At 32.8% G+C, this 27,126-nt stretch overlaps 1 protein-coding gene and 1 long non-coding RNA gene across 31 annotated transcripts in view; one reads left to right on the plus strand and one right to left on the minus strand.

Moving 5' to 3' along the window:
* Window positions 1-447: 447 nt before the first annotated feature.
* LOC110807300 (MADS-box transcription factor 23-like) lies at window positions 448-24,429 on the plus strand. 3 transcript variants are annotated; one of them, XM_088221293.1, is made up of 10 exons: window positions 448-552; window positions 719-922; window positions 12,507-12,585; window positions 18,045-18,106; window positions 20,905-21,004; window positions 21,097-21,138; window positions 21,214-21,297; window positions 21,425-21,579; window positions 21,671-21,781; window positions 24,114-24,429. In XM_088221293.1, exons 2-9 carry the CDS (start codon window positions 741-743, stop codon window positions 21,687-21,689), a joined length of 723 nt encoding a protein of 240 aa, XP_088077419.1. In that variant the 5' UTR covers window positions 448-552; window positions 719-740; the 3' UTR covers window positions 21,690-21,781; window positions 24,114-24,429. The 3 variants fall into 3 exon arrangements, with proteins under 3 accessions (XP_088077419.1, XP_021888089.2, XP_088077420.1); XM_022032397.2 differs by having other exon boundaries at window positions 21,214-21,255; XM_088221294.1 differs by lacking the exons at window positions 21,671-21,781; window positions 24,114-24,429 and having other exon boundaries at window positions 21,383-21,519.
* Window positions 4,724-27,126, minus strand: part of LOC110807301 (uncharacterized) — a 29,322-nt gene continuing 6,919 nt past the window's right edge. Inside the window, exons 4-8 of one of the 28 annotated variants that reach the window (XR_015819659.1) lie at window positions 22,641-22,785; window positions 22,139-22,202; window positions 20,203-20,354; window positions 12,288-12,336; window positions 4,724-5,046 (exon numbers count right to left, since the gene is read on the minus strand). This is a non-coding gene — a long non-coding RNA (uncharacterized LOC110807301). Of the gene's footprint in view, window positions 5,047-5,653; window positions 11,040-11,216; window positions 12,337-12,439; window positions 12,479-13,424; window positions 20,119-20,202; window positions 20,355-20,817; window positions 21,681-21,934; window positions 22,206-22,640; window positions 22,786-27,126 lie in introns of those variants that run through there. The other 27 variants (XR_015819672.1, XR_002538449.2, XR_015819670.1 and 24 more) reach the window with 27 other exon arrangements.

A 27,126-nucleotide genomic window follows, 5' to 3' on the forward strand; every position in this document is an offset into this window, starting at 1 on the left:
ATGACTACATGAGTTACGCTAACGGTCGTTTATAAGAACAGTAACCGTTGATTTACCTAAAAAAGAAAGATAAACGAGTCGTCATTCTTGAAAACGACGGCCCCCGAGCTGTGACCTTAGCCCATGCCAGCCTCAAATCAAAAACCTCACGAGGCACACAAGTGGCTATTCCAGATCTTGAAAGGGTTATTACGCGCGTTTCCCCATGCAAGTTTTTTTTTTTGCTCTTTAAAAAAAATAATGAAAATAAAAGAAAATTCCTAAAAATGGGAACTACGGTGCGTTTTGTATTCGTAGACCCACGCGTCAACGATCTATACGGTGGACGGTTCGGGTCTCACCCTTCCCCCAAAACAAACCGTTTAATATTTTCTCGACTCCTGAATGGTCCACGTGTCAGCCATCTACCGGTTCTCTACACCTGAAACCACCGGATTTTAAATCTCGCATACACTTTCCTTATATAGGTTCTTCCTGTTTTGGCTGATGTGAGTCGTCGCCACCAAAACGACGTCTCTGAAACCTCGCTTTGTCTCCATTCTCGCGGTTAAAGTAAGTGAAAGTCTCTGCTATTTCTTTTAGATTCCTTTTTTCTCGCTCATAAAATCTCTTTCTCTCTCTTTCTTATCAGATTTTGTCTGTTTTTTAATTTACTTTCGGAAATCTGGCACGAAAATAGTTTGATTTCGACTTAGAATTTCGGTGTTCTTTTTGGAAGCTCGAAGAATATTCTGATTAGTATGGGGAGAGGGAAGATAGTGATAAGGAGGATTGATAATTCCACGAGCAGACAAGTGACTTTCTCCAAGAGAAGAAATGGATTGTTGAAGAAAGCGAAGGAGCTCGCGATCCTCTGCGACGCGGAAGTCGGAGTCATGATCTTCTCCAGCACCGGGAAGCTCTACGATTTTGCTAGCACCAGGTCATTTTTCCTCATCTAAGATCTCATGATTCCTTTCGTTCTTTTCATTTCTCTCTCTAGCATATATACGATATCCATGGATTATACATATACACATTTATAACGAGCTCTTCTCATCTCTATATGTACATAGTCAACTAAGGTTTTTTGCTTATACATATATGGTATTAGGGACCACTGTCGTCGTTAGGGTTTAACCAAGCCGATCTAATTATTTCGAGATAGTAGTTCGATTTCCGGAAGAAAAAAATAATTTAATGCTAAAAAACTGGAGCCTATTAATTGATATACTGTTCTTTTCTCCTTTCGTGATTCTAAGAAACTAATAGGATATATGCATGTTACTGTTGATTTCCTTATGAGAATTAGCATGATGTGCTTTTGAAGTTACCGAACTACTAAGCAGTGGCATTTTTGTTTTCTGTTGACATGAAATAGCTGAAAGATTAGCTATATTTATTGTTAATTGTATATCAAACTATCTATATACAGTATTAACTTGCTATAGATTGTGAAGTTGCCAAAGATTTTTTTTTTTAATTGAAAGAATTAGTAATGTTTCTTCATCTTATTAGTTCAAAATTTTAACTAAACTAGAACGTAATAGACCTAGTTTGTCAATTTACCAAGTGAATCTATGAATACATGGTTATATGAGTGCTTGAGAAACTGTACTTAAACAAATTAGTTTAAGTCAAACAAATTAGTTTGTATAAGGATAATTCCAAGGCAAGGGATAATTCTTATGTTACATTAATATGGTACTATAATTTTATTATATAAAAATTGACATGGAATAAACTCACATCTAAAATATTTATAGATTTGTAATTGATTCAATACATATACTAATATTCTAACTTTCGTAGTTGAAGTGAGAGATAAGACTTGATATCAACTAGTCATCAACTCTTCGATAGTATTATGTTGATTGTCTTAAATACTTTCAGCTAAACATTTTATAATTCCTTCTTTTATATATTGTTAAATCTATCCAACACTTTCCAAAGAAAAAGAAAGTAAGTCTATCTAATGCGGCTCTCTCCCTAAGCCTTTTCTTCCATATCCTAATTAAGAAGTACGTTACATAGCATCTCAATCTTCTCATTAATAAATTCCTTTATGTCAGCTGTATAATCAAGGACAAGTAAAAGGAAATGGAGAAATATATATAGCTACATCTTACATATGGTAAATACATTGCTAGACTCGGCTTTGGTTATTCTTAGCAACCCTGGTTATATTTTGGTATCCTATTCATCATGACTGCTGGAACAAACAGTGCACGAAGTCTGAGTTGATTTATTGCTTAAGTTCTACACTGAAGCAAGTGATTGTTTTAGTTTTTATAGAAGGTCAGGTTGCTGGTGATGAAAAAGTTTATTAGCATAGATGCAATAATTATAGAATTGGAGATAATAAAATAGGAAAAAGTTTTAATCATGTATCTATTTAATGTTTAAGTATGAAACTTGAAATGATAAAATATAATAGAATTAGTTTTAAAACTTTAATACTAATCTTTGTATTTGGATTCCTTTAGGCAGTTTCTCATGATGACTGTGTGCATGGTAATATTTAGTCAAAATTTATCTGAGTCTTTTTTTATGGTATACATAGGTGTAACACAATTATTATGGAAAATAACAATCATGAACAAACAAGTTTTCTCAGTTGATAGATAGACAAGTTTTACTCTTTATATGCTAAACTTTTCAAAACAATATGAATTCCTGAATTTAAAGCAATATTAGTACTTTTAGGTTCAAAATCTCTTCTTCCTCGAAAAAGAAATCGACTATTCATTCCTTTTTTGAAAAGGAAGGTAACAAATCATTAACTATTCTAATATGATGGTAGAAGACTTTTTAGAAACATGATACTAGAAGATGTATTGCATTTTAAATTCAAACACAAAGCGTTTCAAAGGGTTATGATCTTCTTTCTAGTATTTTCTTTTTGAAGAGACAAAATTACATCCTCATAGAGTGAGAAGGGCATAATCAGTTTGCACCACCCAAATACCAAAGAGGAATTAAAAATTCAATAACCCATATATTTTTCTTGAAAATACCCCAGTTCGTCGTTCTTCTTTTTCTTACAATTTCTCCATCTTCTAAATCTTTACTCAAAGCAAACTTTCCTTCCTCTTTCTTTACATCACTTTTACATTAAGTATGACCTTTAAGACTTTTAGTAAGTTAACTAAGTTAATAAATAAATGTATGATCCAATACTAATATATATCTTATTCTGCATACTAGAAAATGACTTTTTGAAGTGAATGTTGTGAAAAACGTGAATAAAGGAATTTCCTATCCTGATATCTTTCCTAATCTGTTCAACCATATAATTATTAAATAGAATTAGCAAATTTTAAGATCAATTATACTGCTCGGAACCCCATATTTAGATATATCTTTTGCAAAAAAAAGAAAAGCCCTATGAATAAGATATGTTGTTTTATACAAAAGAGGGAAACTACCTAATTAATTAATGAAATGTATTCTCAAGATAAATTTACGAGATATCATATATTATAGGTGTTTGATTTGGCACCGAGGAGCTTCCTTCGTAGAACATTCGTCACTTGACCTTAGTTTATATGTATTTTATTAGCCCATGGGTCCTCCATTAGTCTTTGACTAATTGCGTTTGATACAAAGAGAAACAGTTAATCTTTTAACTAATTATTCTGGAAACAACAAGAAGGAACAATTAATGAATCTTCTGTCCAACATTATAATCTTGTTTTGCCTCTCAAAGAAGGGAGAGTTCAGTTCTCTGTACTGCATAGGTACAGGGTCTCCTGGTTGTACTCAGAAAGTAAGAAGTGCTTTCACGAAAAGAAAAAGTGGGTTGTGAAGGTGCCAACCGAAACAGGAGAGAAAAAAAAGTTGAAGTTGAGGTAGGAATATAAAAAATTAAATGATGACTAAGGAATCATTATCCCAAGTCCAAACTCATTGGATTTTGATAAGTTTTCTATTAAGTTCTAAACATAAATTATTATCAAGAATTAGCATGCTAGTGTTAAAAAACGATTTTTAATTTTAAGGATCTTTGAAACATGTATGATGACATTGCAATTTGATATCGTTTTCTGTAGGAGGGAGCCTAAAAAATTCTGGCATTTTCCTGATTAAATTGTAATGTAAATTTTAAATATAACAAGTTGGAACTATATTGTACATTGTAACTCTTATCATTTAATCATTTAATTATTTCTTGAATTATAAAGTTCAAAAATAAATTTTAGGTCTTCAAATACACCTAATTTTATTGAACAAATGAGTCATTCACAAGACCTCTATAGATTTAGGTAAAACAATATGTCCACATTTCTATATAGAAAACTTTAGTATCATTATTAAAGGTTGAGAAAGCTAATCCATTGCAGAAGAATTGTCTTCCCTATCTTTAACAACTTTGTTTCAATTCTTATAGGCAAAGACTTCAGGGTAAATCCCAAACATATAATGTCAATCTAGAGAAATACCCTTTTTAAATTTGCTAGAAAAATTAGTGTTGGCAAAGTTTTGAAATATCAAGAAAAATGATAATTTACATAATTCTTTCGATTTCAAGCATAATTCTGATTATATATGTAGTTTTTCTTAAATAACTACATAGTATTTTCTTTGATTTAAAAAATTACTTGTCCTGTCTCTCTCTGTGAAAACAAGTTTTACAGAATTTAAATCCAGTTGAAGCAAATTTTAGTCAAATTCAATAAAAAAAAACCTCTTTTTTATAATTTTAAAAATTTAACGAACTTACAAGTTTTATAAATTTTAAAACTAACATAACTTCATTATTATTTATATCTAATTCGATAAAATAAACTTATACTTAGCTGTCACATCCAGTTCATAGTCGTAATGAGTTGCTTTGTTTTGGAGAGTAATACACATACAATTCGCAAAGGATCGCCGAATAATTATGACAAGCAGTTTAAGAAAGCCACAAGTTTTTTAAGCATACTTTCCCGTATTATTACATAATAATGCAAAAAAATTAATTGTTGAAATATCTCTTTTCTCATCGTACATCTTGAGAGAATTCATGTCCGACTTAGAGGAAGAAACCAGGGGTTCTATCCCGTGAGAGACTACTCCACGTTACTAAGAAAAGTTAAATAAAAGTTTTTAGATAGATTCAAAAGTATCAATAAGTATGCTCATAATAATGTGTCCATGTAAATATAAATTAAAAAAGTTTTTAAAAAATAGAATAATTAAATCTTTACATCCCATTTTCTCTTGTGAAATCCGTCTTACATGTTCACAATTAATTTTCTCTCAGTTATCATCCTTCGTTTTTGTATATACATACATACTAATTTTGGTGACGCATATTATTTGAACTTGGGATTTGGAACTTCCCAAGTTCGGTAGCTATAACTGCATAACTTGATTTAGGGATGAATATGTAACTTGATGTCAATATTTGTTTTTAGGGTGAATTTAGCTGTAAGCAAGATATTAACAAAGTGCCGCCAATGTGCAGAATTCATGAGAAAATATTTTTATGAAGTTACACGAAACATGGTGATGGAAGAGAAAATGACTTTTTCTTTCTTTTAAAAAATATTCAAGGTATGAAATTAATAACAATGGGGTCCGATAAAAAGAAACAAATGAACTCAAATACTCCTACTTATTTCTTTAAAATAACTAATAAAAGAGGGGACAAAAACTTCTTTGAGTTAATGAAATTCTAAAACCATCCAATGATTTTTTTTTAAAAAAAAAAAAAAAAAAAAAAACCATCCAATGCTCATCTTTACCAATGTTCAAGAAATAATTCAAGATATGTTGAGCAGAAACCAATTAAATCCCACAACCTTTTTCACCTCTATACTGAAAGGATGAGATGATGAGGGAGATAGCTCTCTTGCAAACATATCTTTTATGTTTTAACCTTCTATTTATGGATATATGTTTTATGTTTGCATTTAGAGGGTGAAGAGCATAGACCGTACAATAAGTTATAGTTTTGAAGGTTGTCTAGAGTGGTAGGTCAGAGTTGTAAATGAAGCTCAACATGCTTGGATGTCGCGTTTACTATGCAAATGAAGAAGTCATCTTGGAAGTCATCTTGGCATTTTAGTTAGACAAAAGGAGATACAAATGTAACCAAGTTGTCAAAAAGCTTACAATCATGTGCCTCAGTTATTCTTTTTATATATTTTTAAAGACAGAATAATTTTTTTTTAAAATGAAGAAAATGGGTTAAATGACATGTTCCTTTGCCTTCCTTTCCTTAAGAATGAGATTTTGGATGTCTTTTGATCCCACAAAGGGAATAAAGCTTTTAATCCAGATAGTTTTGCTATTGTAGTTATTGAGACATAATTGAGACAATTGTTTTGTTAGTCTAGAAAGAGATAGGAATCAATATTAGCTATTTAAAATATTTTTCTTTAAAAATAAATGTTACATCTCCTCAAATACACAATTTTTTGAGGCAAAAGGTCTTTAATAAATATCATTTTTGTGAAAAAAATATTGAAACCCATAATCATTTTTAATTGTGATGCACTTCTCTTCTTGTCTTTGGTATGCTACACTTGATTTGCTTGGCTTGAGGTAGATGATAGTTGGTCAGATAGGTAATAATAAGTTTTGGATGTGGCAAGGTATCCAAAATGAACTAAGAGACCAATAAAAGAAGGACGAGCCTTATCTCTATCATCATTTTCTTACTTTACTTGTTATTTAGAAGGAACTGAAGAGCTTTATCAAGATATTATTTTTTGTCTTGTCTCTCTCGTTATGACACTTCCAATAAAATTAGAGACCTTAAGTTTTTAAATATATTTTTTATTTAACAATCATCATTTTATGCATGACAAAAATCTCAGAAAACTTATAAAAAGTTTAACATAATTATAAATTCCTTTTTATTCCAGAAGGCACTTCATTAGTACCTCATTAATATTAACGAGTAAGAATAAGGCAATTGGGTAAGTAAGCTAACTATCAATGAGTAAATTTTTTTTTCTCAACAATATGTTTATGATGATTGAGCTAAAAAAATTAGTATAACACGAAAAATCATATTATATTTTTCTTAATTAATATTAATAAATAGAGTGATGGTTGTAGTCAGTAGTGATTGAGACAATAATGATAGTAATAGAAATCATAACAATAGAGGTGAGTGGTAATAAGGTGCCAGTGAAATTTTGGTGGAGCAAGAGAAAAAGCGGTGCCAATGGTAACAGTAGTAGCAACAACAATGATAGTAGCATAGTAGTGATCATGTAAATGATGGTGATAGTAATAATAACAATGATAATAATAATTACTAAAGCGATAAAGACGATAAAAATAATTTGCATTGTGGTGGTAGTTATTATAGTAGTAGCGGTGACAACATCGACATGCATGGTTGTTATAAAGGCAATAAGGATGGAGGGCAACAACATTGGAGATAATAGTGTTGTCGTAATTGTGGTATTAGCGTTGATGCTAATGGTAGTAGCAATGGTACCAACAATGATAGTAGCACTGGCAACGAGATAAGGTGATGACAATGGCGGCATAGTATTCTCGTGAAAGGATAAAGTTTAGAAGAACAAAAAATTATCAAGGACATTTTTGTTCTTTTAGAAGACTAATCAAATAGGTAATGCTTCTTTACTTCTTAAATTGAAGATTTTTAACAAGCACAATCACCTGCTTATATCTCCCTAAAAGATAATTTAAATTATCCTATTGATAATTTAAATTATCCTATTTTTCATAATTTCAAATATATCAAAAAATTTTAATTGCAATCTACCACAAACATTAAGTATTGATAGTTGAATAGTTAAGCCATTGAAGAATGTTGACTTTTGCTCTCTCACATGGTCAAATTTATTTTCTTTGTTTCTCACTGTTCTCAGTTGAATACTCGTCTTCGATTATCTTATAACAATCTACCGTCTGTTAAAATTGCTGATCCTTGGATATAAAGTTGTTGTGCATCATAATTTTCACTATCTCCAAATCCATTTAAGTACACAACCTAGATATCTAGCCATATTGCTTATCATCTTCCTTTAGTTGTACTTTTGGTCATCTTTATATATTGTTGGTGAAGAATGGACATGAACGAGAATTTCTAAGTAGATTAAGAATTGTATTTCTAGATGCTCTAAACTTCAATGTAACAAAATAAAATAAAATAAATTTTTAGTAACCTTAGGATTCTATTAACTGTTCAAATTCTTTTAAGTTATTCTTTCCATCCTACTTGTATAGATATAGTTTCATTAGTGCTATATGTAGAACAAATCTATAAATAATATGAAGCTCATTTACAAATCTACACTTAGTTTAACTAGAAAAACGCATAAATTTTATTATCTTTATTTGTTTTAATTAGGAGAAAATTAAATTATATTAGGATGACAAAAAAATTCAGTATACATGAACTACTATAAGAACTTAATTTTATCATTTTCTCCTAGTTAAAACAAGTATAAATAATAAAATATACACATTCTTAAATTTATCATTATGACAAAAACTCAATATACATGGACTTCTATAAGAACTTAATTTTATCATTTTAAGTAGGATCCTTTCATCATTTTTTTAATTAAAATAAGTATATTTTCATAAATAAATGCAAAAAAATTTGAATTTATTTGAAAAATAGTGATGCAGAATAGGAAACTTCAAAAACAGACATATTTCAATAATAGAAGAATGATGAACCAAATAAGGGGAACAATTATTTTGAGAAATTTTACACCGAAAGGAATAAAAAATGTTAATTTTTTTTTATAGCAAATTAAAATTTTGGAAAGTTTTATAATAAAAAGCTCTAATTCTTTTCATTTAACTTACTTTCCGATTTTAGCTTTTCTTTATTAGCAGTAAAAAGAAATGGGATGTTTCCTATTTACTAGCTTAGTCATAAGATAGGTTATTCGTAATTGTTATTCATATACTGAGATATTGTCTCAATTATTGAGATCTAAGATTTCTGAATTTTATTCTTAATAAAAATTCTCGAAATTTGTACTCAACCTCTCTTTGTTCTACATCAGATAGTATCAGAGCCTAAAATGGAAATGCCATACCTTTAAATTTGCTCAAACTAAGTTTCTTGCCAAAAAGAAAAAAAATACTACTACAGCCACCAAGAGCAACAGGAACGAAAAGACAATTGTTGGCCAACGTGATTTCTAGCCACCACCAAGAGGTGGACGACAATGTTGCTTTTGTTCACTTCAGAGCATTCCTGTCAGCTTGTTCACCAAATATCGCTCATGGGGGCACCGAAAAGATTTCCTATATTAGGTTTTCTTTATTTACAATAAAAGGAAATAGGAAGATTTTTCAGTTTTCTTCTATTTAATTTATTTTTCTATTTTATATGTATTCTATATTTTCTATTTTTATTGCATTTTAGTGCTTATAAATAAGGTACTTTAACTTAGTTATTAGGTAGATTATTCATGATTATTATTCGTATATTAAGATATTATTTTGATTATTAAAACTCAAGATTTTTAACTTCTGTTCTTAATAAAAATTCTCTCAATTTGTATTCAACCTCTCTTAGCCCTACGTTACTTAGCCTAGGATTTTTATGTTTATTATAAGTACCTATGTGATTTATCTTGCAAAATCAAGCCATGGGTTAATAAGATTATCATGAGAGGTTTCTTAACAGCTTGGTCTTGTATGCAATCATGCGTATAGTGTGATGCATAAGAAACCTCTTCTTAGCATGATGCTCAATGGTTTCATAAATGTGGCTTCTTGTTAATTTTCTGTTCCTATACCCAACTATTAGGGGTATCATATCTGGCTTCTTGTTAGTGTTCTGTTTCTATACCAACTATTAGGCATCATACGTAAGAATTCCTTGAAACAACCCCAAATCCCTAAATAAGCAAGTTAGCCCTTACTTTGTACTACATCAGTAGCTAACTACCATAATGGCCTATTCAGTTATGGTCCTTTATACATCAATTAACCAACAGCTTGTTTTCTATACTTCTATTTGACCAAGTGCTAGAGTAACTATACCAGTGCTGCAACAGCTAAAGCACCAATCCTGAGTTCTGATTCTAGCAAATTAGTGCTCAAGAGTTCTATCAGTATCCTCCATAATTCTGGGTACTGTTGGGTAATGGTAGCAGTCCTAGGCAGTTCTGAAAGTAGTCAAAAGACTATGACCCTTCTGGATTCCATTAGTTGCTTCGGCATCCCGTGGTTGTCTCAATGCCCCAGACATCTCTTGATCCACATGTTGTGCCATAATCGAGATGGCTTTAGGGGTCCTAGCCAGCTTTCGGGTCTATGATTTTTTCCCAATGTTTGAGGTTAAGTCCATGAATCGAGATGACTTTAGAGGAACAAATCTTTTGACCACTACCAAGTCCAAAAAGTTCTCTAATACTACATCTTGAAATACTAAATAAAATGTTAGATGTTGATAACCTAGATTAGGAATATTTTGTAAAAGAACTCTATCAACGATTCGGAGGACCCTTACGGAAAGACTTCATAAAGGAGTTAAATTACACCAAACAAGTACCATTTTTGAGTACGTAAAACAACTACAACACACGATAAAATTCCTCAAGCCACAAATGCTTAATTAAACATTCGAACAGCTTTAACTGCATAAACAATCAGTAATAGAGTTGTCCATGAATCCTTATCTTCCCAACAATGATGCTCCATTATCAGAAAAATATTGATATAATGATAGACCCCTTAGGAGCATAGGAAATAAAGCAAAACCTAGAAGATCAGCAGTCTATTACAAATATGAAGATAGGTATTTTCCAGGGCACTGTTGTGCAAATAAAACAATAATGGCCATGGAAAAAATTGTTATGGAAAAAACTCTCAAAGAAAAAATTTCTACAATTCAACCTTAAGGACAAGGTTGATGCTCAAGAGGAGGGTATTGTGATGAACCCATTTAAGGTGTAATAAAAGGAAGGGTAAGTAATGAAATTCACATCAAAGAGCAAAATAATAAAACAAAACTAGGGTTCGATTTTGTCAACCCTAATAATCTCTTCAATCTCACAGCCAATGCCTCTGCCATCTGCATTCCATCCCGCAGCCGACACCGCGTTCATTATCACCGCGCAATCCTGTCAAGCATGATTTTGCCAAGAAGAACGCTTTTGTTTACTGTATTAATGCCTATAAAAGGCCATCTTCCATCACTTGTAAACACCAATCGAAATCAATAAAAATCTTATATCTATTTCTCCCTTCATATCTTCTTCTTAGTATTCATTCTCTCATTCTTCTCTTTTTCTTCTCTCTTTTCTTTCTTCATATCAGAGCCATGTCCAAGGCTTTTGATAAGGCTCTCTTGCTAATTGTGGAAGACTATTACTTCAATCACTGTTTTCTATAATAAGGCTAATCCCTGAGCCACTAAAGCAGCTATTTATATGGTGATTAGTTTGATGCAGAAACTTAACGTTTGTTACCAATCTTCTAGATGTTGGAGAAGGTCACTACAATCACTCTTTTTTAGATTGATAAATGGATAGGAGAGGGAGAGATACTTATAAGCAAGGATAAGTTTAGTTACTTGCCTTATCATGTAAGAATATAATTGTAAGCATGTATCTGTAAATTACTTCCAAAGAGATATTTTGTTTCTGTAGCAAAGCCATGAATGTTTATTTCAAGGCACAACTATATATTCTGGTTGCATATTGACACCAACTGCAATACATGTGCTTTTCTGAAGATTCATCTTCTTCATGCCCTCCGGACAACTCTCTTCTATTGGCTTATTTGTCAGGTGGACCTCAATTAATCTGAACTCTGATTTTCCCCGTCTATCTAACAACTGAGCTACTGATGGATATTGTTGTCCATCAATATGTAATATTCTCTTTCCCATTTGGCTCCCAAAATGAAGAGAAAAGAAGAATCTACAAAAGGTTAATGACCTGATCTAGATAAAATATGACTTCTGACAGGAAACTTCTATTAGAATATACTAAAAGCATTATTTAAACTATCATCACTAACTCTAACTGGAACCTCCAGATTAAGACTTGTTGTGATTAGATCGCATCATTAGAAGTTAAAACCAAGAGAGCTTAGCTGTAAGTGATTTGTGATTAATATTCCTCATGAACTCTCAAATTTCAGCTGCACAAAATCAAGCTAGTAACAAAGATAGAAAAAAGATTCACCATGGTGTCCCCTTATGGTGGCTCTGACAGGAAACTGTCACAATGAAAACACGACTGCTCTTTATTATATATTTCAATTTGCATGGATAATATTTTATTGTTAGCAGAATAGAAGAACAAGATGCTACCCAAACCTACTGAACTTCAACACTGTCCATAAAAAGCCAAGGAGAAGAAAACTTCTAGGTTTGAGCTCCATAGGCACTGACAGATTTATATTTCCATGCTCCTGGAAATTTGTAACTATTACTTAATGGGATACCTTAACTTATATCTAGAAAGGAGAACAGAGAAGATAACGAACATCAAAAGGTCATAAGAACATATCATACGTTGCATCTTCTGTCTTTGCTGTTAGTGACATTGTTTTCCTGATATAATTTGAATTTCTCTTACCAGCATGAAAACTGTAATTGAGCGGTACAATAGAACAAAAGAAGAAAACCAGCAGCTCGGTAACCAAACATCTGAAATAAAGGTAATTTTCACATGTGATCCTTAAATTTCTTTGTCTTAACCTTAAAATATGATTTTGCTGCCACTGTGCTTGATGGGAAGATTGAAAGTAGGCACATCTATGCGGTTTCAATGTATATTGCATTCTTTAAAAACAATATTAAAAATATGCAAGAAGCAACAATCTCAAATTTGCTTCTGTTGTTCCACAAACTTATAACCTGTAGGAGAACAATGATGATCTTTCCTAATGAACAGTGACTATGGCTGGAAAACATGTACCAAACAATATCGAACCAGAAACTGGAGCAATTTGATGTATGTCTTAACTGAATCAACAGTCATTGCAACAGGAATGTTATAAAATAAGGAAGGCTAACTGTAGTGACAAGGAAGATTCATGTTGTCTGTGCATGCCACTAACAACATGCCTACATATTTTAAACATGAATATTAAATTTCCTGGAAACAGCTAATAAATGTAGATGGGATGTAGGTAACTATCAATAACTTAATGCAGTCCAACATGGTAACGTCAAAATTATTAGACTGGGAAAATTGCAGGTGAATACCAAGATGGTAGCATTCCAACATTGTTTGCTGGACATATTATCAGTATTCGTAGTGTATGGTCGAACAAAGGATGTCCATATGGAAGCAGCAGAAGAATTGCTGTTTCTGAAACAAGGCCCCCGATTTCATGGAAGACTAAGTAAGCTAAACAAAGTAAGGCTCAAAAATACTGTAAAGCAGTCATTCTGCCGCTAGTCATAAGGTTCACAAATGACAAACTCTAGCAAACATCCCTTGAGTCCAACAAAAATGTCCATTTTGTAAAAGAAAAATAAAAAAAATTATAAATAGCTGTAACAATGAAAGTTTATAAAGGATTACTATTTTTTTTAAATACAATGCATAAAGTATCATTAAATACAAGCACCAAGAAGGTACAAACCCATATATAAAAAATATTTATATATCAACTAAGATATTTATCAAATCACTAAAATTCTCCATGAAGCATAAAAGTTGACCGATGGCAAAAAATTCTAGGCTCTGGAAGCATTTCGCTCTAATCTTATTAATATTCTCCTCCACCTCATCGAATGTCCGGCTATTTCTTTGTTTCCATGTAAACCAAAAGATTGCCAATGAAATGAGCCACAATATTTTTTTGGACCAGTGATATCCTTCCATGCCCAAATTTCATTCCTTACACTACTAGCCATAACTCAGTTATACCCCAAGACCCCATAAACTATATGTTATAAGGCATAGAAATAGAATATGGCTATAAGTCTCTTCCGCTCTCTTATATAAACAACACCAATTTGTCATGATCTTTCCCATTTTCATCAACTTATCAATTGTCAGAGTACATCCACGACATGTTTCCTAAGTGAAGAAAGCAATCCTAGGAGGTGCACTCACCTTCCAAATTTGCCTGAACTAGAAATTATTTTCGTTGAGTTCTTCCTTGGTCAAATTTCTATAAAAAGAACCAACTGTAATGTTCTTTGTTGAATCAAGGGACCAAATCGGTTGGTCATAATTCTTGTCAAGAGATACAGAAGACAATGAGTTCAAGAGTGATTCGTATTTGTTAACTTCCCAATTATTGAGGTTCCCCAAGAGCTCTACATGCCAATCTCTTCCCTCTTTTCTATCGCTTAAGCCTTTTTAACCAATAGATCCTTATATCTATAATAGTGAAGATCTGAGAGAACCTATCTCTCAACACTCCTCCTTTAGTCCAAACATCCATCCAGAAACCAATTCTCTCCTCATTCCCAATTCTCTAATTGATACCTTCTTGAAATTTATCTCTTCCCATGTTTCTCTGTTTCCAAAACCACTTCCCATGTGGCCTAGCCAAAGCACCAGAGTATCTCCCCCTATCCATTGTACCAAAATTTGCCTCAATCGCACTCCTTCATAATATACCCCTTTCTTTCATAAACATCCATATCCATTTTTCCTGAAGTGCCTGATTTATTTCTATTACAAATCTCAAACACAATCCTCCCTCATTTAACGATCTTTTACTCACCTCCCATGCCACCAAGTGGTATTTCCTTCTTTTCTCTAAGTCACCCCATATAAGTCTGCAGTGAATTACTTTTAACTTCTTAGCAATAATTGTTGGAATTGTTAAAAATAATGTAGTAAACTGGAAGATAGGATAACGTGCTCTTGATAAATGTTAGGCATTCACCTTTAGAGAGTAACTTCCTTCTCTCCTCTATATCCATCTATCCTTAGTTCTAGCCATTTCCCTTTCGCACCCTTCAAAAGTTTATTGTTCTTCTCTTTCCACACCACCCAAAAAATAGTTAAAGGAACAAGATTTACAAATTTTTTCTTTGCACATATCTCATCTCATGCCCATAATTTATCTCTAATTGTTCCTGTAATAAGCTAGTTAATCCCCAGCATACCATAAATCACTGTCTAAATGTTGTACATCATCGAACACTAGAGAAGAATGTGATTACAAGATTCAGTAGCTTTCTTTAACTAGAATTTTGCCCTTTTTATCAACTTATAAATGGTCAGAATGCATTCTTGTCTCGCTTCCCATGCAAAGAAAACAATTCTTAAGGGTGTTTCACCTTCCAAATTTGATTAATTGGGAACTTGACCAGCCTCGCCTTATCCATTTTGACCAAATGATTATAAAAGACTAACAATGAACTCTCCATCCTTATTCAGTTTCTGCATGATCTTGTCCTTGTTTTCACTCAAATGCATATTGAACAACAGCTAAAGCAATGTCTCATATTCTTCTACTTCCAATCGTGAGGTTCCTTGTCACATTCGTATTCCACTTCCTTCTACAATTCTCCCCCTAAAGGCTTCCTCTACAACCATATTCTTCTCTTGATTAATAGCATAAATCCTCGGGAATTGATTTCTGAGACTACCCTTTCCTATACATTCATTATCCCAAAATTGGATTTTATTTTCCCTCTCAATCTCCATTGAATACACTCTAAAAATTGTTGTCTTCCATACCTATCTTCCTCCACAAACCCATCTTGCGAGGCCTCACTATCTCTCTAGTTAACCCTCCCCCTTCGTCCACTCTATCAATAACTCTCTTCAACAACCTCCCCTCCTCTTTCAAATGCCTCCATATCAATTTTCCTTGTAAGGGCCATACTCATCTCAAAAAATGATCTTAAGCCCAAACCCCCTTACTTCACCAGATGATATCTCCTACTCCTTTCATTATCCTCCCAAAAGAATTGACATTGAATATTTTTCAGGTTTTTTGCTACTTTACAGGCACTATCAAGATAGATAAATAATAAATAGGAAGGTTTATGAGCTTGCTTTTAATGAGTTTTAACCTCCCACTCTTAGATAGGTAATTTCTTTTCCACCCAGTTAGTCCTCTCAAACATCTCAATCGCAGGGTCTCAAGTTCTCTCTCATCTTTATATTTTGCCTCTAGTGGAAGTCTAAGATACTTAATAGGGACCTTTACAGATTTACAACTCAAAACCTCCACAACCCTAGCCCCAAACCAAAGATTTAATATCATCCATTCCTCAAGTTGACAGAAAATCAGAGTATCATCAGCAAAAAATAAATGAGAGATCTCTATTTGATGGACAACTCTTTGCATTTTTACTTCAATACCTCCACCATAACTTTCTCCAACAATCTGCTCAATGCTTCCATACTATAATAAAAAGAAGTGTAGATAAAAAATATCCTTGCCTCAAACCTCTTGACACCCTGAAAAAGGAAGGCCCTCTATTTACCATCACCGCAAAAGAGGATGTTGTGCCTACTCATGAACAAAAGATTTTTAAAATCTTCCATGGAATATAAAGAAATACTCATAACCGACAAGCCCAATGTTTGATATCACCTAACTTTAACCTTATTAACATCCTCTTCCACTCCAAAAATCCTTCTATTCCTCTTTTCCCACACCACACAAAAGATAGTAAGAGGAATCAATCCTAAATGTTTTTTTCCAATCACTGACACCCTTCCATGCTCATAACTCATTCCTAACATTATCCGCTATTACCTAACCGACGCTTAACAACCCATATGCCAGACACTATAGTTTATACGTTAAGGGGCACCATAGTAAAATATGATTGCAAATCTCTTCCACCTTAGAAAGGTAGCGCTCGTTCACCAAATATGATCGCATGTTTTGTTTTTAGGAATTCTCAATGTTTGGAACATAGTTTTAAGCTTTTGAGCCCAGGCTTCTTCTAGCTTTGGTAACAATTAATATAGAATAAATTATGATTAATTTGGATCCTGATATATAATTTATTAGACATTATATTTAAAAAGTTTTAAAGCATCACACAACTAATTGAAGAAAGTAAAACTTATTAAACAATAAAGTCTGTCTCAAAAGTAAAATTAGAAAGTTCTTCTTAGTTAACTAAAACTTATTGTACAACAAAGTCTGTCTCAAAAGTAAAATTAGAAAGTTCTTCATAATGCTTCTTAGTTAACCTTTCTCAAATAAGATTAAACTAAGAAATACTGATGCTAATAAGATTAGGAAATAATACTACTAATATTAAATAAGAAAACTGAATATTAATAAGAATAAAATCCTAAAGTTGCTAAAAGTATAACAATTTTTTTTCCGAATGATAATAAAACTATAACAATAGACTCCTATATAGTATAGTAAATTTATAGTTGATTGAATCATAATTTCTAATTTATATAAGTAACCAAGAGCTAATCCATTCTGCATTATATAAAAGGACATAGGACCACCTGTTGCATACAGCAGATTTCCTCAACTAAAAACAATTGGTCCCTTTTCCCTAAAATCCTCACTTGTGAAGAAAGAGAGTTTTGAACATGGCTCAAACTGTGGTCAGTATAAAGATTTGTCCTAGAAAGAGTTTTAGTACTTCCTAGGAATATAGCATAACCCAAAATTTATTTCTACTTAAAATTCATATAGAATCCAAATTCAAGAAGTACTAGGAGTACCTAGAAACAAGGACATCCAAGTTTCAATTCTTTCTATCATGTCCCAAGTAAACTATAGTTTATCATCACGTATTTAAAATCAAATAGTTGACAGTCTAATTACTTCCTAGGAATATAGTATAACCCAAAATTTACTTCTACTTAAAATTCATATAGAATCCGAATTCAAAAAGTACTAGGAGTACCTAGAAACAAGGACATCCAAGTTTCAATTCTTTCTATCATGTCCCAAGTAAACTATAGTTTATCATCACATATTTAAAATCAAATAGTTGACAGTCTAACTACTTCCTCGGTACACATCCTTCCTCTATATGGAACTTTTACCAATTAGAGAAGACATGTTAAGTTTTTTTGAACTGTTTATGTTGATAAGCTCTTTTACTTAAAAATCATAAATAAACTGTAGAAAATAAGAAAAAAATAAAAAAAATAAAAACAGAAAACTGTGTGCCATATCCATTACTCATCTAAATCCTTCAATTTTTTTTCCAGTTCTGGCAAAGGGAGGCAACAATGCTGAGGCAACAGCTGCAAAGCCTCCAAGAGAATCATCGGTATTATGTTTGGTTTTGCTTTTACTTTCAAGAATTTTTTCAATCCAATATCAATCAAAAAGCAGAAGAATTAGGTGCATACAGTGAAAAAAAATGCAGAACTAAATGTTATTTAGTGCATCAAGGACTTGTCACACATCGTATTGGACATAAACCAAGGGACAATTTTTTTTGAATGTTATACACCAAAGCATACAGTCTATTCATCAACATCCAACCAGCAGATAAAAAAAAAAAGCTTCTTTTCCTTTTGCCCGAAATCATGTTAAGAAAATGGAGACAACCTTTTCTCTAATTCATTATCAATAGTGAGGTTAAGAACATGTACACTGTCATTCTTATACTGATCAAACAACACGATAAAAATGCATCCATCAACATCTGACCTACAGACATAAAAAGAGGCTTTCTTCTCTTTGCCGGAAAGCATGCTAAGAACATGTAACTTCCTGATCTCTGTACTTATTATTCTATTATTAAGTTAAGAACATATGCATTGTCAATATTAGTATCTCCTATATGTCAAAGGATAATTTTTTGACAGACTCTTAAAGTGAACATATCTGGACTGCTTAATGGGAAAATTATGGAATAGAATTTAGCCTGTAAGCACTGATATTGGTGAACCAAATAGCCCATTAGTAATTTCTAAATCATATGCTTTTCTCAGTTTTCTGGTGAACGCAGAACAGGTCACATATTATTGTCTTCTAATTCCTCTTATGGTGTTATTCCATACATTTTAACATACGAGGCAGTCTTCTAGGTAGTCTGGTCACTGCAAGACTGGGAAAATAATGTTATCAAGGAACTAAGGGGTGATACAGAGATCAGAGGTGATTTAGATTTCTGTTAAAATGTCTGTAAGGTTACGTAGGTCCTCATCATGCATAAGAGAATGATCCTTAAAACAAAAACATAGGATTTGGTGTCAAAGGTCCCTCACAGTATGTAAGAGAAAAATACCATCTACAAAAACTCTATGGTTCCTTTTTTTTTCCTAACAACCTGCAGTGTAGCCTAAGAGATGAGAGAGACAAGCTTCTTCCTTCTCTTATCTAGAAATGCCCTACCAAACTTATCAAATACCAAACTAGCCATGACCCAAACCCAATCCAAGGAACTGAAGTGCAGCACACCAAAAAAGAAAGGAAAAAGTGCACCACGTTGAAAGGTAATTTCAAATGTCAGCTGCCCTCTTACAAAGAAAGCACCTGTTAGCCAATCCCGAAAGATAATTATCAATAGTTAGGAATCTCAGCGGTTAGCCAAAAGCTGTTCTCAAGGCCATATTTTACTTCCTAAGTGGGTTCTTGCTTTTGACAGTGCTGCATGAATCCCATTACAAGAAATACAGGAGAAGCACATGATATTCAGGAGACTGACATATCCATCTTCTTCCAATCTTTCAAATTTCTAATCAGATCCACCTCCCACACCACCTGACCAGAGGATATGCAATGGAGGTGACTCACTAATGCCTCCTTCCTCTTGCACAATAACAACACTGAAGGAAAATGATGGTCTAAGGCCCTTCATCTTTCCCAAACTTCAACTTCCTACTAAACATGACACTCATCTATAAACAGTTGCAGAACTCATCCCTGCCTGCAATATACTCTTCTAAAAGTACAACCCATACTTGTAAGTCCCGGTCCTCCAAACCCATCATCCAAACCAAATTTGGTTATAATCACACTCGATCAGAAGCTACCTTTATTGTGAATCTCCAAATCCACTTCCCAATGAGTGTCTTGAAGAGTAATCATAACTGGATTCAAATCATGGCTGAATCCCATGAGACCTAGTCCATCCTCTCTCTCCCTTCCTCCTGCGCTCTCCTCCAATTGCAAGAGTTGTCATTCACAAACAGCTAGGTGAAGTGGCAATCGTTAGCCAAATAGAATGATTTTCCATTCATAGTGGTTGCTCGGTAGTGACTAGATTAGTGGCAACTTGCAAACAATCAGTAGTGGAGATAGGCAGGAATGGCTGAATAGCAGCTTCCCCAACTTTCCAAAAATTATAATATTAGCATTTTTACTTCACAGATACTCTTTAATTTAATTTTTTAATATTGAGAAAGTGTAATATACATTAACTCACGGCTCATTCCCCTGGCCACCTTCTGGGATTGGGAAGGAGAGGACTGGAGGGCTTTTGAAGGGATTGAATCCTCTTTTGACAGGTTTAGAGACTTGTGGTTCAATGTCCCAAGCTTTTTTATAAAGGACCAGCCATCGGGTTCCTGCGAGGAGTCGAGGGAATTGATTGATGTTTTGCTTGAGATATAAAGAATTTTGTAGATAGGTTGGTGCTCATTTATATATATTCTTTTTCTTGCAGAAGAAATATGTATACACCACTAACTTAACAAAAGAGTTAATTTTCGTATGCTTTGATGAGAGATCTTAGAAACTGTAGAAAAAATATTATGCTGAGGCAGGAATTCCCTTTTATCTTTATAAAAATTCTTCCTATCATTTTAGGATACTTAGCTTTTTTAGTTTTGGTCAAACAACAGTAACTTTGACTTGTTCACAACAGTGTAATTATTGTCAACATGAAAACTTCTTTTCCTACAAAAAAAAAATCCATAGTAACAACAACGGAGCCCCAGAAAGCAACATCTTGCTCCCTACTACATAGACACAGCATGGCATATATCAAACTAAAAGGTACGGAGAAGATGTAACATGAAAAGAGACATCTCTTCAAATTTCCAATGCATTTCAGTAACATCTTTAAAAGATCAAAGTTTTGGAGTCAAATCACTTATTTCCATACAACAATAACAGGCAGATGATGGGGGAAGAGCTTTCTGGCTTGAATGTTAAAGATTTACAGAACTTAGAGAACCAACTGGAGATGAGCCTTCGAAGTGTTCGCATGAAAAAGGTCTGATAATGAAAATATAACCAAATAAAATTGGAAACTGCTAGCAAACAAAGCGTATTCAGACTCACTTCAGTTATTGGTTTACTTTGTAGGACCAAATCTTGATGGATGAAATACAAGAACTAAACCGAAAGGTGAATTGAGAAAACAAAAGGTTTATTTTTTGTCTGACTTTTTTTAATCCTGACTAACTAAATTTAGTATTGCAGGGGAACCTCATTCACGAAGAGAATGTTGAGCTCTATAAGAAGGTAAACCTCATCCGTCAAGAAAACATGGAATTATATAAGAAGGTATCAGTTTTGGTAACTGATAAACACTGCAACCATGCATAAAACACTAGTCCAGTTCAGTCAGTAAACTTTGTTTCTATTTCAGTATGTTCCAGAGTCACTATAAGAACAGTGATTTGCATACCAGGTTTATGGAACAAGGGATGGGAATGGAGCAAACAGGAATTCCATTTTCACAAATGGTCTAAGCTTAGGAGATGACTTGCATGCACCTGTTCACCTCCAGCTAAGCCAACCAGAGCAGGCAAACTACGAGAGACCTTCAAGGGCTACAAAACTGGAGTATTGTTCTTTCCTATTAAAACATTTTGGTTATGCCCAGATATTATTATGCCACAAAACTTACAGAGGCCTGTTTCCATTGTAATTGCAGCAAACTGCAACTGCATTAGCAAAGAAGATGCATTACAAAGGGATTAAATGAGCTCAATTTCTATCAAGAAGGATCCATGGATGAAGTTATGCTCCTAATACTTGGGATGTGGTATGTGAACCACTAGCTATTCAAGAAAACCTTTTGGTTAAAAATGATTAAAGGAAGCAACTTTAGCAGGTGTGTGTGAAGAGGGAAACCAGCTTCTTCTGTAAAGATAAGATTTAAGTGTAATAAAGGATGAAAAATAAATTTCACTGCATCTACCAGGCAATAATTTAGCAGTAATAAAATAAAGGGTGATCCTGAGAAAGATAATATGGTACCATCACAATATTACAAGATCAGTAATTAAGCAAAACAAAAGTTTTCTGCAACAACATGATTCATGAATGCCCCATAAGCAACACTAACAAGTAATAATCCGTGCCTCACTAAATAACTGTGTCAAATTAGTGTGTGACATACCTTAAACATTCAAAAGCGAATAGATTTTCCTTCAGATCAATAGACATCCCGGTAGATTAGAGCCCTGCTGAAAGACAGATTCTGAATAATCAACTTATGTAAAAACATATAAGCATAATGTAGCAATGCATTTAGGTTGGACTAGAAGTTAAATACCAACGAGAATCTGAAATACATAACCCTTCAAACAGAAGGAAAAATTTACAAAATTAATTCCACAAGGTATCCTCCCACTTTATACACATTCTTTTTATCTCAAAAAAAGGTAACCTCCCATTTTATGTTCTTTTTATCTCTCGCTCTCTCGCACTTGCGCTCGCTCTCTCTCTCTCTCTCTCTCCCTCTCTCTCTCTCTCCTCTCTCTCTCTCCTCTCTCTCTCTCTCTCCCTGTTTTAAGTTTATTTTCTTATAATAAAAAGAGGAAACTACGAAAATCTGAAAGCCCTGATAAAGGTCAAGATTCATAACCAATTAAAAATTGTACTTAGAAAAGAAGCCTTACATCTGTATAGCCTGCAGATGTGAAAAATATCCTAACTTGACTTCTTACTACGTGGCCCGCGTGAAAGTAACTTTTAATCATAAACACTCCAACACTAAAGCCACGGAATTTACTCTCCAATGTTGAACGCTCAAGTTAACTTTCTCTGCCAGAAAAACAAGATCCATTTAAACTGAGGAAAGATCGCATAGCGATGACATTTAGATTACAAATAACCACAACTGTTAACTATTTGGCAAAGATATAACATAAGAGGATTGAGAAACCTAGGGAATAAATAATTCTAAGCTATTCAATTTAGCTCAACCTCAAAAAGGATCTTCAATTTCTCTATTTCAAAAGAAAAAAAGATCTTCAATTTCTCTATTTACCAATATGTTTCTCCTAGAAATATAAAGGGTCAAAGTTGACAGTTTTGGCTGCCACTCATAATTTCCTAAGTTAAAATATATTTTGTTGCAATGCCACAAGAAACAGTGGTTTACATCAAAACTTCATGATGCAAATCTTTAGGTCTAACTGAACTCTTCCGACAAGCAAAGGCTGAAAAACATCAAGTCAGTTAAAGTAGCAGGGAAGAAGGCAAGCCTCGCAATACACATGAGAGTTTCCATAAAAGTTTGATTTTTGGACCATTAGCGTATTACAAGATCTTTTTTTTTTTTTTATATAAAAAGAATATTAGAAGATTAAAACCAAATTTACATCCTCAAGAATCTTACTTTTATTCAATTAGACCAATGATTAAATGAGAAACAGAACTAAGGACTATCAAGAAAAGGAAAAGACAATGGATAGAAAGAAACAACAGCCTGGAAACATTTAGTGTGTGAATCATCACCCACCACCTCCTAGGAAGAAAAGAGATCCTTTCTTGAGCCTTCTACTTTTATCAGCTATTAGGAGACAAAGTAACAATTGAATTTAGCATGTCAATGCAAACCTAAAAATAGGCACAGATATTCATGAACATGTTTGCATGAAGGCCCAATAATGGTAACAAATGGGTAAAAAATAAGGGGGGAATTAAGTTCCTACTATTTGGAAAAATTTTGATACCATGTTAAATAATTAGCTGGGATCAGAGGCACGTGCTCATAGATCTAAGAAGCAAAAAGTGAATAGCATACTCTACTGCAGGGAATCATACAAAAGAGGGGCCTAAAGTATTTCAAATAGACCAAAAAAAGCTTAAAGACAGATAGTAACTTAAATATATATGAAAAAGATAATCAAAATCTTGAAACTCAAAGAGTAAAGTTTTTCATTGATTAGAATCTGAGAAATCTAAACTTCAATATATTTAAATAGTTATCAATCGACCTCTATGCTATGCAGCAGAACTTCAAGTTCTAGTAGGTGTAATCAAAGCTTTTGTCATTGAAAACTTGCTGGTGCTAGGAGAATTTACTAATAAATTCATTTTTGGCTGTGAGACAATGTACTAATAAATATTCAACTTTGGAATTGCAGGCAGCCATCCTAACAGAGAATGCAACCTTGAAAGGAGCACTAGCTTGCTAGGAACGTGTTGCTAGAAAAGCTTGATCACTTTCAAAAACTCTAGCAATTTACAGTGACCACTAACATTTAAAATAGGGCTATATTACATTGTCCAGATTTTATTGTGATATAATCATCTTCCTCTACAAGAGGGTACAACCCTCATCAAATGCACATTCTCCAACCTGTCGATTTACTTCATGTCTCACAATACTGTGTACAGTTAAGAAGCTTGAGGCACTACAATATAGATTCCTTTGATTTGGGGGATCCAAAGTAAATACCACCTAGTGGCTTGGGAGGCTGTGGAACAACCTTTCTCTTTGGGGGTATCAATATATTTAAATAGTTATCAATCGACCTCTATGCTATGCAGCAGAACTTCAAGTTCTAGCAGGTGTAATCAAAGCTTTTGTCATTGAAAACTTGCTGGTGCTAGGAGAATTTACTAATAAATTCATTTTTGGCTGTGAGACAATGTACTAATAAATATTCAACTTTGGAATTGCAGGCAGCCATCCTAACAGAGAATGCAACCTTGAAAGGAGCACTAGCTTGCTAGGAACGTGTTGCTAGAAAAGCTTGATCACTTTCAAAAACTCTAGCAATTTACAGTGACCACTAACATTTAAAATAGGGCTATATTACATTGTCCAGATTTTATTGTGATATAATCATCTTCCTCTACAAGAGGGTACAACCCTCATCAAATGCACATTCTCCAACCTGTCGATTTACTTCATGTCTCACAATACTGTGTACAGTTAAGAAGCTTGAGGCACTACAATATAGATTCCTTTGATTTGGGGGAACCAAAGTAAATACCACCTAGTGGCTTGGGAGGCTGTGGAACAACCTTTCTCTTTGGGGGTATCATGGGATTAGATCATTGATTACTTTCAATGATTACTATCATGGGATTAGATCATTGATTCCTTTGAAGAGGTTGATGGAAGAAGAGATCCCAATTTCTTCCTTCATTGGCTTAATTCAATGGAAGAATACTTCAACTAGCATGAGATTTCAAGGTGAGGTTGGTTAGACTTGTAAAAATATGGTAGTACATTATTGATGAAAACATTACAAGGATATAGCTAACAATTGAAACATGGGATGAGATGAAAACTATTATTTGTGAAAAGTATTATTGAACCATGTTTCAATTGTTAGCTATCTTCCAATTACTTTGACAAACTTCGTGACTAAGTTTATACTTTAGTTCAGGACAACATGTCAGTAACTGAGTACACACTAAAGTTTGAATAATTAAAGATTCAAAGTCAACTAGTCGAAGATGATGGTCAAGCAGAATCTCAATTCAAGACTAGACTAAGAGTTAATATTAAAAAAGGATTAATTTACAACCTTATGTCACTATAGCACAAATTTACCAAGTGGCCCTTGATCTGGAAGAATATTCAAAATATCCAATCCCCAGAAACATTGTGGAATTCATTATAAAGATACATTTGAATCAAAATGTAAGCTGAAGAATGGATCAATATCAAATTTCAAACTTCTTAAAGGTAAGGAAGTTGTGTGCTTTAGATGTAGACAAAGTGAGAACATGAGTAATGAATGCCCAACAAAGAATAACTTGCATATTCGATTAAAAGAAAAGGATGAGGTGCAAGAAAGAAATAATGGTTGTGTATCCTACGTGGATAATGACTTAGCTTGTAGTGAACAAGTACCTTTCTTTTGTCAAGCTGCATATCGTCAGACTCTAAAGTGAAAGAGTAAGAAGAATCACTATATCTTCCCATTGCTCAAGATCTTTCCATATGAGTCAACTCTATAAATAGGCAAGAAAAACCAATATGGCTTCTTATTGCTCAATATCTTTCATCATCCCATAGAGATTTAATACTCCTAAACAATTGTGTCTTTCTATTATTTTAGGTATTGAGGAGATCAACTAAACACAAAAGGTTGTTAAACTTTTATGGAAAAGCTCGAGTGTCAAGATTTTACATTATTTAGCACTTTAAAACTCGTGAACAAATTTTCTCCAATCAAGAAAAAATTATGTACAATGATTAACACTATATTTCTTAAATAAATTAGAAATAGTAATTTTATTAAATGTAATACAACTATACTATTTATGAGTCTATTATTAAAAATATTATTATAGTTTTAGTAATTTAGAATTTTATTCTTAATTATAGTTAAGAGTTTATTCTTATTAATATTATTTTCTATTGTATTAGGATTAATATTCTTAGTTCTACTAAATTATTATTTTCTACATTAGTTCTAGTTAGGAAAAGTTACTTACGGATTATTGTAAATAATTTTGCAATTTTATTTTTTATTCTTTTAAGTATTCAATAATATTTTGAGAGTTTTTCAATTTTGTAGTTGTATTATGTAATCAAACCTTTAAATATCATATTTAAAACTTCTTAAATGTGATGTTTAAGAAATCTTGGGTGTGACGTCTAATTTTTTTACTCTCAAATCCTTAATCAGATAGATCAATTCTATTTGTCCTACATCATAAGTTATGCCTGGGAGGATGCTGAAGCTTTGGAAGGATGAATGATGTGGGGAAAGGACCTTACACCATCATTTTCCATTTGTGTGCAAGAGGAAGGAGGCATTAGTGATTAACCTCTATTCTAAGTCGACTCTATACGTGGTGTAGGAAGTGGACCTATTTGGTGCGAGTGGTGATCGTGTTGTAAGTTGGTAAAAGCATTCCGAAAATAGATTTTTGTAAATGTTGTTTTAAGATGAAAAGCAGTATAATGTTTGGTAAAACTTACTGTAAAAAGTGCTTTTAATATTAAATATAATATTATATTTAGTTAATTATATTATAAAATAATTATAAATATTAAAGTAATAAAAATGATTACTATAATTTTTTAAATAATTTTTTAAAAAATACTCTAATCATTTAAATTATTTTAAAATATTTATTTTCATTTAATTATCTTTATTAATTTTCAATATAATATTAATTTTAAATAATTAT

This window comes from Carica papaya, chromosome 1, assembly GCF_054855325.1.
Source record: "Carica papaya isolate Zhongbai chromosome 1, ASM5485532v1, whole genome shotgun sequence".
Classification (NCBI taxonomy): domain Eukaryota; kingdom Viridiplantae; phylum Streptophyta; class Magnoliopsida; order Brassicales; family Caricaceae; genus Carica; species Carica papaya.